At 34.8% G+C, this 13,716-nt stretch overlaps 1 protein-coding gene across 7 annotated transcripts in view; it reads left to right on the forward strand.

Annotated features, from left to right (window-relative positions):
• Positions 1 to 13,716, forward strand: part of SOX5 (SRY-box transcription factor 5) — a 1,011,837-nt gene that overhangs the window by 788,806 nt on the left and 209,315 nt on the right. For all 7 annotated transcript variants that reach the window (XM_073877852.1, XM_073877855.1, XM_073877854.1 and 4 more), the window contains one exon: positions 524 to 610. In XM_073877852.1, the coding sequence (XP_073733953.1) occupies positions 524 to 610 (87 nt within the window). The remainder of the gene's footprint in view (positions 1 to 523; positions 611 to 13,716) is intronic.

A 13,716-nucleotide genomic window follows, 5' to 3' on the forward strand; every position in this document is an offset into this window, starting at 1 on the left:
TTTTTTTTTAGTGTTCACGGTACTGGCAAATCTTTCCACAGTGTGCTTAACCACCATACGATGTTAAACACATATTATAAAGTGGATGTAATTGTAAACACACAGAGGGATATAATTACATGTAGCAGATTTAAGAGCTAATTCTTTGCCTTTTTTTTGCTCTGCATTTTATCAACATAATTATTTTTTGACTGCAGACTAACACCCTGAAATTGACAAGCATCTATTATAGTAGGAATTTGTTCACCAAATTGAAAAACAATGAACTGCAGGTTTATATGTACCCATTGTCATAAAGAATTAGTACGGCTTTGTTCCGCAAGAAGAAAAAGCTAATGATTTTGAAACAGCAGGTGACAAAACACATTCTTCCCCCCCCCCCCCAGTTATCAGTTTGTTGATGAAGTCATTATGAACTGGGCCCCGGATAGGGATGGCCTTATTTTTAGCAGATAGACTTTTAATGAGCTGCATTGTAAAGATAGTCGTGTTGATTTGCTTACATTTTTTTTTCTTTACTTAGAAACCCCCAGTATTGAAAAGCTACTCTCAAAGGACTGGAAAGACAAACTTCTTGCAATGGGATCAGGGAACTTTGGTGAAATAAAAGGTAATATATTTGCAATTATTTTGATCCAAAATGTATGAAAATGAAGTTTATATTTTGAGATATAACAGTGATACAGTGCTTCTCCCCCCATCCCTTCCTGCCTCATCTATTCTCTGTCTTTGGTGTTTCTTCCTTCTAGCTTGAAAGTGGTTGTGTCAGGGTTCTTATTTTCTCTTTGTTTGTGCCTTATTAGATAAATGGAATGTCATTTTAACAGAATAACCCCACTGTATCTTCAAAAGGCTTTGGATTTCATCATTTAAAAAAAAATTTTAATGATTTACCTTGTAAGTAGGAATGTATTTATATCAGGGTTAAAAACTGCCTATTATGATGATTTTATACATTGTACATATTAGAAGTGTGAATGTACATAATCTACATTTAAAACCAGAAATGATGAATGGAGAAAGCTTAATAAAAGGTTGTTTTTCACTAACGAGAGCAACATTTTTGGTTTGGTTTAATTTGAATCAGACGTTACAAACAACTAAGAGAAAAAGTCTGTACGGACTTCATGATACTGAATATTCATATCTTAATAAACTTTTACTAATAACAGTGGGAGAGGGCTTAATTTCTCATATAAAAATAGAATCAAATGGTCATTTCAGTTAATTTTAATGTGTGTTTTCTCAAAGCCTGGTAGGCAGTCTATGGTTTTCTATTTGTTGCCAATAGCACACTTGATTCTGAGTTCTAAAGGATTAATTTTGAGAAAAAAATACTACTTATTCATCAATATTAAAATATTTTGTTATATATTACTCTATATTTTTTGGTAGAAGCTGAATATATTTAAAATATCACCAGATTTATATTAATATACATGTAGAAATATGTGTATAAATAACTTTTTTTGCATATGTATGTATGCGCACATGTTCTCCCAATGAAAAAGGCAATTGTCTTTCTTATGGCTCTGCTACATTGGAGCATCCTGCAGAAAGGCAGGACACTAGCATCTCAGCATTTGGAAACTTCCAGAAAATGCTGGACTGAATATTTCACTTTTCATCCATTCTACTTAAAGTTTACATATATTCAGGTTATGATTAAGTAGGCCTTGGTGGTGAGAGAAAGAATGGGTGCTAATCAACACATTCAGTAACCAAAATCTATAATGGAATCAAATTCAAACAGATAATAATTTGTATGTCTTAAAGAGCTTGAAGACCAAGTTTAAAGAGAACAGAGAAATCTCTCTTCCAAGGCAGCAGATCCTTTATATTATTATGTTGGATTTTTAACCCATTTGCACCCACGATAGAGAATGTGTTCTCTCCAAGGTTCTTTATTCTCCTCTGACCTGAGTGAAAACTGAGAGTAGAACAGAGAAGACCGCCTGTTCCAAGCCTTGTGATCTCATTCCATTGGAGGACAAACATTTTTCCCTCCCTCGTTTTCTTCACAAGTCAGACTTAAAAGCTGCCGCAGCAGTGATGATAAGCTTGGAGGAAAGCAGCTCTGCTCTCCTTTCAGGCTTGCCTGTGGGGTTAGTTCAGGAAGCTGTAGTACGGTCAAAAGAAGTTCCGTCTTTAATTTTGAGTTTTTTAAGCTTCACATTCAGAGCATAAGTTTGGTGATTGTCTTCTGGTTCTATTCAAAAAAGCTGTTTTCTGATGCATTTAAAGAGCAACTGTGGATCTTTCTTTGGTTAGGGGCATGGTTATTAGGTGCTTGGATAGGTTTGGCCGAAAACTGGGAAAATAGCACTGGCTTACTTTTCCTACTGACTGCCCGTGACAGTTGCAATTACTCTCCATTGTTCATAGGTGGCTAGAAAGTGGAAAGGATACAATAGTGTGTAGCCCTCTGGGGGTAAATGAATTTGACTTAATGGTTCTTGGGGGGTCAGACGCTATGATTATGCCATGCCCAGGAATGTGGTTTTCATGCCACCTCAGAAGAAGTTGTGTGAGAACAATGGCTTAGCTGTTTGGCAGGTTTTTTGTTTTGTTTTGTTTTTTTAATGAAGCAAATAAAGGTGTAAGTCTCGTGTATGTGCGCACTGTTTTGGGTTGAGGTAGGGAAGAATAAGTGTGAACTTTTCTTTATCTGGAAATATGAACTCATTCAACTATTAGATGATTAGCAATAATTGAGAATAATATATTTAATAGACTCTTTGCATATGTTAGCACAGGTACTGCCTTTACAGTATTTACCAAGTCTCGTCAACTGAAACTTTTCTCCTCTGTTTACACTGGTCAGTTTTCATTTAACTTTTAATTAGTTCCAGAAAACATGTGAGTGAAGGAGTGTGTGTATGTGTGCATGTGCACATGCGTGAGCGCAAGTGCACCTATTCTTAATATCTAAAACTATAGCCAAGGGAGAGCAGAGCTCAGTTCCTAAGCACTGGCTTCAGGTTGCTGCACGTGAATTAATTTCAGGGCATTTGGACAAAGGTTAATATTACAGATTGGCAAAGTTCAAAGAAGTGTTTCTTGTTATTACTGTTTAAAAAGTTAAAATGATAAACTTTTAAAAATAGGGGAAATAAATAGCATTTGGTCTGGATATTTTAGCTACCCCTAAGTAGTTGTCATACCCACTTAAAGTCAATCTCATTTTTCAAGAAACAATGTGGGTTAGTAAAGGTCACCCACTTCTGAGAGCATAAAATTATTTTTCATGTTAGATTATTTTGCCTGTTAGAGTTCATACCATTTTATGGTCTGGTACCTTGGAAATGTGAAGTAATTAGGTTTTAAAGTTACATTCAAAACAACCCTCTAAAAAACATCCAAAAAGGACACTAGATCCAGTTTTGCCGAACGCAACTGTGTGACTGAAAAGCTTGGCCCACCGTCAATATATGTGTATCCACTGATGAGCTGCCGGAAGAAATTATTTATTTCTTCTTCTCCAGTCAGCTATCTTGTGCGACTGGTCAGCTTGCAGGGTTTTTTGTTGTTATCTATAGCAGAAGCACTGAGTAACGGTTGTGTGAGAGGTGAAGAAATTCCTCTTAGAGCCTCATAGTTACTGAGGGGGGGACAAAACCATGCCTGCTCTCCCCCTTGGCAACGGGGCCGTCACACGTTGTTTTAGCTAGCATGAAATGCCATTACACTGAAGGTCATTGCATTGGCACTTCACCTGAGCACAGTATCTGGGGATCCGTGGCAGCTTTGACTCATCTAAACAGATCATTTGCTTTTCAATAAAGTCATTGCAAGAATTCGTATTTTACGGACTTAATTTTTTTTTTTTTTTTTTTTTTTTTTTTTAGAATTGTGACCAAAAAATCTGCAGGCAGAATTCTCACAAATATTTCTATCTTGGTGAAGTTAGAAAAGCAGGGCGTTGTCTGAGAGGTTTTCTGTCCAGGTGCCTCAGATAAGCCCAAATCAGTTTCACCACCTGCCTTGTATAAAGAATTCTTCAGAGCCTGGTTTCTTTGCCATTGGTATTTCTGGTAGACCCTTTCTCACCCTGCTCAGAATGCATTAATTTAGGCCGGGAAAATGTATCTGGTATTAAGAAAAATGCCAGCTGCAGTTGGTATAATAAAAAATTGGCTCTTTTGAAAGCTATAATTTTGTTCTTTCTAGAAGATGGAACATAAAGGCAAACACCAGACCGCTCTAGAATGCCAGTAATAGATTCGAGGAAATAACCTATTTGGTGATACTTTGGCCTCTTAGAACTCATGATAAATACATGCTCTTTAGATCCCACATGTGGGTTAAAGTAGATCCTCTGTTATGTGACATAACATTTTGAAATAAAAGAGATATGTGGATTCAGTATGTGGCTTGAAAGAGAAAATTCTGTTTAAATGACATTAGACTATTTGTAAACAAGCAGGCATGGAATAAGAATCAGGTCCCAGGTAATAAATCTAGTAAGGGATCCTTAGAATTTTTAAATTAAAAACATGGAAACTAAAATCCCCGTTTAGTTACGTAAGGGTTTTTATCACTTTGAAAGTTGTTTAAACCCTTTCTTTTAAAATCAAAAAAACTAAGAATCGCATGCTTTGCTCATACTGACTTTGTGACTTATTTCATTTGTACATTAACCTAGAAAATATGCCTGCACATTTTTATAAAGGGGTTGGAAATGTTGATTATTTTTTGAGGGAACTGTTGTCTCTGAAATGTGTTTAATGCAAGAGTCAGCCGTGAAGAAGGTATATAACATATAGACATATACTTCTAAATAAAGTGAATCTTCATGTTTTCAATCTACTAAGCTTGTTTTATAGTTCCTCTGTAGTTGCTTATGAGTCATGTGTTCACTTTTAAAAAAAAAACTACTTTGTGAGAACCGAAGAAAGACTACTGGTCCACAGCATATAAGGTTTGGCAAGGTCTGTCAAAGTGACAAAAAAGTGACTTTATGTTTCCTGCCTATCAGTGACTTGCTCTGTCCCAGAATGCCAGAGGCTTTATGCCAGTGTATAAACAGAGCAAGTGATGGAAAGAGAATGGTCAGACACTGAATCTCATTAATTTCTGTATTGATGATCTAGTTCACGAATTAAGAAGTTTTATATATCTTTCAAAGAAGGTACTTAATAATGCATGTTTTATTTTTTATTTTTCATTTTTAAAAAGATTTATTTATTTTATTTTAGAGAAAGAGAGAGAGCAAATAGGGAGAGGGGCACAGGGAGAGAATCTTCAAGCAGATTACCCTCTGAGCAGAGCCTAGTGAAGGGCTCATCACATGACCCATGAGATCACGACCTGAGTCAAAACCAAGAATCAGATGCTTAACCAACTGAGCCACCCACGCACCCCAATAATGCATGTTTTAAACAGATACTCTTACATATTAAATCTGATTCTGTATTTGAAAATAAAAATATGCCTTCTTCAACATTTTTTTCTCATTTAAAAATACATTCATTCATTTAATGAGTATTCATTTGTGCAAGGGATGTGAAGATTCTAAAACTGAAATAATTTTGGGTGCCTGGGTGGCTCAGTCGTTAAGTGTCTGCCTTCGGCTCAGGTCGTGATCCCAGGGTCCTGGGATCAGGCTCCGCGTCGGGCCCTGCATCAGGCTCCCTGCTCAGCAGGAAGCCTGCTTCTCCCTCTCCCACTCCCCCTGCTTGTGTTCCCTCTCTCTCTCTCTCTCACTCTCTCTCACTCTCTGTCAAAAAAATAAATAAAATCTTTAAAAAAATAAAATTTAAATAATTTTAAAACCATTATTTTTTTTCTTGTAGCTATGGACTCCAAAGCTTACACTATCCAGATTATTAGATGATGGAATTAACCTAAAACCCTCTCCTCTTTTAAATGACTATTTTTCTTCCTAGGGAAGCATGGTGTAGTAAAACAAAACAAAACAAAACAAAACAAAAACAAAAAAACTGGTGTCATGTTGCTGTGATTCTTCCAAGGACTTGTGGAAATCAGTTTAACTCTTTTGGTTTATTGCCTCATCTGCTCACTTAAAACAGTTGCAGATTGCCCATTTATGTACAGGCACCTTGTAAACATTTTCCTTACAAAATTATTGTGACAGAGTCATTTTATTCCCAATTTACATAGGAAGAAGTGGAGACAGAGAGAGAGAGAGAAGAGAGAGAGATTAATTATCCAAAACCACATACTTTAGTTGTGACAGAGTCAAGATGTGAACCTAATCCTGCCTGTCTTCAAAGCCTGTGCTCTTTGCATGGTACTTGGCAGTCTCTCCTCAGTAAAGTTGGAATGGATGATCTCTAAAATCCTTTAAAACTTGAAAACATTTCCAGACCCAACACAGCTGGATGCAGCGCCCTCTGAGATGCAGTCATGATATTCTACTCTATGCTTAGATCTGTCCCTTAGCACACACACACAGTTTGTATTGTTAGCTTATTTACATATTTACCTTTCCCTTGTATACTACTAATTTACCATTGGCCCAAAGTTTGGGACCCAGTTTGTACTTGATGAAAGGATGACAATTTAAAAATGCCATGTTTTGAGAAGATTATTATAGACTACATTAAAGTCTGTAAATGTGGCAAAGTTGACGTGATTTAAACAACAACAAAAAGCAACAACTGTTTTTTACCTTTTAAATACAATATCCAAGGAGGTGGGTGGAATAATCTTGGGAAAAGTTTGTAAAATTATAATTTCCATTAAAGGTAAATATTTGTAACAAGAAATAGAAGAGAGTTTAAAAAAAGGCACAAGAACAACACTTGCTTTCACTACAAAAGTGATAATGCACATATCTTGTCTATAATATCTCAGAAGCAAAGTATCAAACATAGGATAATAACGGTAAAGATCATAGCTACTTGTCAAATGTTCCATTTCACTCTTATGTCAGTTGCCTTATAACTGAAAGCTTCCAATAGTAGATATATTTAAATCCAAGCCAAAGGCCTCTTTTTAAGATCTTAAAGCAAAAGAACAAAAACCACTGTTTTTTCAAAATGATTATTGAAATCTATAAGGTAAGAATATGTATAGTATTGGCAGTGTATAATAGAATATCAATTACTTTATTCTGTCATGTAATAAATAATAGTATTCCTTATATAATTTTAATTGATTCTAACCTCTCAGGGTTTTATATAGCAGTCAAGGGTAGGTAGCTAAATTTTATCAAAGTTTGATTAAATTTGTTCTTAATGAAAAGACCAATTCGTAGATGTTTATAAGTTGGATAACCGAACAAATACTCCTTTAATGAATTGGAATGACGCCACTAATATCTTTGATGAGGGAGTCTGTCTTTTCTCTCTTGTTCAATAAGAATGCCACTGAAAGAAGCTTTAGTTGTACATTTAGACTAACTTAAGTTAGTTTTTATTCATTATATTTTTAGTTCATACCAAATATTGCTGTCTGACCATGTGCTATGTTCTAGAGATAGAATGGTAGCAAGCAGAGTAGATGGATTTCTGCCCTTTTAAAGCTTACAGTATAGTAGAGCCTACTTCATTAGGCAGAATTTTTAAAGGCAGGACAACAACTTATTTTTAGATTCTTCAAGAGGAGTACCAGTTGAGAACAACAATATTTTCATTAAAAAAATTAAAACAAGTCAAGTCCTATCCAAAGTTTAACACTAATAGGCTAAGTAAACACCAATTATTAAAGGGGGGTAAAAATCCCTTGCAAAGATTGACCATTGCTTTGTAACAAAGAATTAAATTTCTGTTAAGTTTTTTGAAGGAAGAAACATAATCCCCAGTTTACTTTTAGTGTCAAAATTCTGGTCCTTTCCCCTTCTTCTTGAATGAGTTTACTTTTACATTTCCTTTATTTGGATAATAACTCCTAGCAATTTATTTTGATTTTGATCATTTAATTTCAAGCCATATATCTGTTTCATTTGAGTGGAATAAAACAATATTGGGGAAATGTCAGCTTCCACAGATTTTTTTCTTATAATTTTAAATGTGTTCAAGACCATTTTCAATCTGAGTAATCCTAATGAGTGTTTTCCTTATGCATAGAATTGTACATTACTAGTCAATCAAGGACTTTTCTTTGTTCTTATGAAATTTACTTTATTCATTTAGCAAGTTGTGATGGGATGTCTACTTTGCTGGATCCCCAGCATCGAACAACACAAACTAGTATTCTGCTATCATAAAGCTTATATTCTATGGAAGATTCAATAAATAAATGACTATGGTAATAAAATACAACATAGGGCATTAACTACTATGAACAGAATAAAAATTAAATGATGTGACTGAAAGTGAGATGGTGGCTTCCTTAATTTCATTGTTCAAGGGAGGGAGTCTGAGGAGTTGACATTTAAATTACTATCTGGTTGGATCTGATAGTTTATTATCTTTTCCGTTCAAATGTAAGCTCTCTGAAGCAGAGACATTTTTGTCTGGCCTAGACACTTTGGTATCCCCAACACCTAGAATAGTGTGAGGGACAGAGAAGGAACTCTTCAGGTATATGCAAAAGGAATGAGAGGGAAAAGTCCATCATTTGAAGTGGTTCTCTACCAGGGGAAATTTGGCATTGTCTGGAAACATTTTTGGTTGTTATAACTAGGTGGGAAGTGCTACTAGCATCTAGCCAGAGATGCTACACGACACAGTCCCCAGAAAAGGAACTGTCTAGTCCAAAATATCAACAGTGCCAGGATTGAGAAATCTTGATCTAAGACAAGACTTTTCCATGGAAAACAATTGGAGCACAAAGACCCTAATATGGGAGCAAGTTTAAAAAATGGTCTTCAACACATTTGAACTTTGTGTATTGGTATTGGAGGAACTCAAAGAAGGCCATGTAATTGAAGCACTTTTACAAAAGAGAAATGGAAGAGATGATGCCAGAGAAGGTAAGAGCTGGATCATTCAGGGCTTTGTTAGGGTAAGGAGTTTGGATTTTATTCTATGTGCAGTGTAAAGCTATGAAATGATTTTATACAAGTGTGTGACATGATCTGATTTACTTTTCTAAATGGATTGCTCCGAACTTTTGCTTGAAGAATAGCTTCTAGTAGGAGAAGAAGTGGAAGCAGGTAGAATGGTTAGAAAACAATTGTAGTAGTGAAGGCAAGAGATTATGATGGCCTGGAATTAAGAGTTTGTTCTGGAGATAGAGACTCATGGGCTAATTTCTATGTTCTAGGATTAATAGGATTCCCAATGGATTAGATATGGAAAATGAGGAAGATGAAAGGATGTAACAATATATGGATGGTGATATCTCTTACTGAGAAAGGGATGACCAAAGCTGATTCCCTTCTTTCATGTCTTGTGTCGCATTACACTAAGGAATGTTCTGACCTGTACTTTTGTGGAACCTATAGGACTATAACAGTCACTCAAATCATTACCATGCCTATAGTCATGAAACAGAATATATTTGCCTCTTACTTCAATAATCCTTCATTCAGGGGAATTGAAGCAGGACTAGCATAGATTAAAACACTTAAGAGTGAAAAGAAATGAAACATGAAAATAAATTATCAGTGACACACACAGACATGAACTCATACCATTAGCTATCTGAATCTGGTTGACCTAGGCCATAGATACAGGATTGTGCCCCCATAGTATTGTATACTTTTAAGGTTCTTAAAAATCTTAAATCTGTCTGAAGAAACAGTAGCTCCTCTTTTTGTTTGGGAGGTCTCTGGATTTTCCAGTGATGTTGTTTACACACACAACACACACACACACACACACACACACACACACACACACACACACTTAAAGTCTAGGATATTTTATGACTCTTAATTAGTTTCTCCAATATTCATAGACCACTTATTGGACCCTCCCCATGCACTGGAAGATAATTATTATGAAAACCCTGATAATTTATAGATGAAGCCATAGAGCTTACTCCATCTTAATTTAGTACTTTTATAAAAGTGGGGAAATTTTCTTTTGCAAAAGCTTAAGTTCCTTGGCTCAACTCACTTAAGCCAAAACCAGAACTTCTGTATAACTCATGTAAGATAATCCATATCCCCATTTCTCTTGGCTATATGGCATTCCTAAACTTGAGAGTAGTTTAAAGGGAAGTGACTTACTCATTAAAATTTTAGATAATTTACTATATGCCAGGCCTTCTAGTAGATAATGAGGGTATAAGAGTTGGTAATTTACAACTGTTGCTGTCACAGCTATCTCTGCTGACTTTAGGAAATAAATGTGAAAATAAGATTTATAATGTAATGATTAAATAGTATAATAAAGATATCCACTGTGTGGGTTCTAAAAGAAGGGAATAACTGTTATCTGTGAAAGTCAGGATAAGAGTCTTAAAAGAACAAGACATATGACCTGGAACATGAAGAATGAATGTTTAGAGAGGGAGTGGCCAAGGTAAGACACTTGTGAAGGCTGGTGTCCTTTGTGGAGGATGGTTGAAAAGTCATTGTGGCTAGAATTTAGGATGCACAAAGGAAGTGAGAAGGTTGGATCACAATTAGAAGGACCTTATTCATTCTTAAGAATGAATTGACATATTATTCCAAAGACAATGAGGAACAAGTGGAGGTATTTAAATGATTATTAAAATCATAGTTACATGGGTAGGTTTGTTTTTCTAGGAAGATGATTTTGGTACCAGTTTGAGGATAGACTTGTAGAGAGAAAAATTAGTGACAGGAAGTTCTATTAAAGGCTACAGGGGTGCGTGGGTGGCTCAGTCTGTTGAGCGGCCAACTCTGATCTCAGCTCAAGTCTTGATCTCAGAGTTGTGAGTTCGGGCCCCACATTGCTACAACAATTCATGAAAAGATGAAAAATGTCAGTGGAGATAAGGAAGGGAGGCTGGAACAAGAGCTCTCCCTACATACTCTAAAACAGCATTTATATTACGGTGTCCTTTGTGTGAAGAAAATTGCTGTGGGTTGAATTGTGTCTCTCTAAAAATTCATATGTTCAAATTCTAACTTCTAGTACCTCAGAATATGACTGTACTTGGAAATACGGTCTGTATAGAGGTAATTAAGTTAAAATGAGGCCATTTGGGTGAATCCTAGTCCAATATGACTGCTGTCTTTATAAGAAGAGGAAATTTGGACATGTATAGAGAGTGACAACAGGAAGATACAGGAAGAAGAGGGCCGTCTACAAGCCAAGGAGCTTTCTCCTTGGAACAGCTTGGAGCAGTCTGGAACAGCTCCTTCCCTCATAGCCCTCAGGAGGAACTACCTGCTGACACCTTAGTCTTGGACTTCTAGCCAATAAATATAAATTTCTGTTCTTTAAGCCATACAATCTGTAGTACTTTGTTACAGCAGCGCTGGTAAACTGGTACAGAAATATTCTGGCATATGCTTGAATCTACATTTACAAGAGTAGGATAATAATAATAATTGTAGTTATCTCTGAAGGAACAGTATTCAGAGGAGATCTTTCACTGCATACCCTTTTCTAATTACTGACTATTTACTCATGTGAATATCATAATATTACAGAAATACATTTGACTAATTAAAATTAAAACTGAAACAAAGCTATTTTGAGAAAAAATTATCATGATTTGTTGATATAATGCATTCAAGAGGATGCGTAGTTGAGAAGAGAATTGAGGGTGTTGTTAATATTTCTAACTTAGAGTGTTGATTGAGTGATAACGCTTTAAAAAATGAGAAAAATGCAGAACCCCACCTTATACATGTTGAATTTTAAAAGTGAGATCTATACTCAGAGATACCTGTTCTGCATCTACAAGTAAGTGACTAAGGCTGGAGGACAAACTCAGGGTTGGCATAAACCTTAATATTTCATTGACTCTGAGACAGTATTCATTGTAAGACTCGGAGGGTTTAAAATATACAAAGTGTGTATCTGAGAATCATTGAAATATAAATAAGTGAAGACAAGAGGATTTTGTTAATCTTTCATATACTGAATGCCAAAATGATATTTGCTTATACTCAACAAACAAGTATATTTCTTTACACATTGGTATTACACCAGTTATGTAAATGGATAATGTCACCTTAAAATTTTAAGTTATATTTCCACATGTTATACATGAAATATATTTTTCTAAGTATGTAAATAATAAGAACATTATAGAAAATGCTCTTTAAAAGTATAAAAATATTAAAATGGCTTATAATTCCATCACCTAGAAATAGCCACTATTAATACATAAATAAATATTCTTCCAGTCTTTTTTCTATAAATATAGATATGTGCATACTTTAGATTTTTATACAAGTGTTTTCTTTCTTTTTTTTAAATTGATGTTTAACTGACATACAATATCATATTAGTTTCTGGGGTACAATTCAATATTCAATATTTGTGTATAATTGTGAAATAATCACAGTAAATCTGATTAACATCCATCAACAAACACAATTCCAAAATTTTTTTCTTGTGTTGAGAACTTTTAAGACCTACTTTCTTAGCAACTTTCAAATATGCAGGACAGTATTATTAACTATAGTCACTATGCTGTACATGACATTCCCATTATTTATTTATTTTTTGCTGGAAGTTTGTACTTTTGACCCCTTTCACCTATTTCACCCACCCCTTATCCCTACCTTTAGCAACTACCAATCTCTTCCTGAATTTATGAGATTGGATTTTTGTTTCTCTCTCTCTTTTTTTTTCAGATACCACATATAATTGAGATCATATGGTGTTTGTCTTTGTCTGACCTATTTCACTTAGTATAATGTCCATAAGGTCTATTTGTATTGTCACAAATGGCAAGATTTTATTCTTTTATTTATCACTGAATAATATTTGTGTGTGTGTGTGTGTACATTACATCTTCTTTATCCATTCATCCATCAATGGACATAGGCTGTTTTTATATCATGGCCAATGTAAAAAATGCTGCTATACATGGGGGTTCATATATCAATGATACTGATATTGATATTCCTATATCAAGCCAGTGTGTTCATTTCCTTTGAATAAATACCCAGAAGTGGAATTGCTGGATCATATGATAGTTCTGTTTTTAATTTTTTGGGAAACATTCATACTATTTTCCATAATAGCTGCATAAATTTACATTCCCACCAACAGTGCACAAAAGTCCCCTTTCTTTCCACATTCTTGCCAATGCTTGTTATTTCTTCTCTTAGTTAATAGCCATTCTGTCAGGTGTGAGGTGAAATCTCATTGTGGGTTTTTTTTTGGTGTGTGTAGTTTTGAGTTGCATTTCCCTGATGATTAGTGATGCTGAGAATCTCTTCATGTACCTGCTGGCCTTTAGTGTGTCTTCTCTGGAAAAATATTTATATTCTCTGCCCATTTTTTAATTGGATTGAATTTAATTTTTTGTTTGCTATTGAGTTGTCTGAGCTCTTTATTTATTTCAGATATTAACCTTTTATAAGATATATCATTCTCTCCCATTCAGTAGGTTGCCTTTTCACAAATGTTTCATTACTACCCAGTTTTTTCACCTAGCTTTATATCATGAACAAGTTCCCATACCATTAAATACTCTTAAAAAATAGTTTTTTCATGGGGGAAAAATACAATCTGGATTTTCCATAATTATTTGATTATTCCCATTTGACATTGAGATTGTTTCTAATATTTCACTTAAAACATTTTTAAATATTTATCTTCATTTCTTGTAGTTTTCTTGGGCTAGTTTTTTTTTTAATTTTATTATGTTATGTTAATCACCATACATTACATCATTAGTTTTTGATGTAGTGTTCCATGATTCATTGTT

This window comes from Callorhinus ursinus, unplaced genomic scaffold (genome assembly GCF_003265705.2).
Source record: "Callorhinus ursinus isolate GAN/ISIS: 27379988/994484 unplaced genomic scaffold, GSC_fseal_2.0 scaffold27, whole genome shotgun sequence".
Lineage (NCBI taxonomy): Eukaryota > Metazoa > Chordata > Mammalia > Carnivora > Otariidae > Callorhinus > Callorhinus ursinus.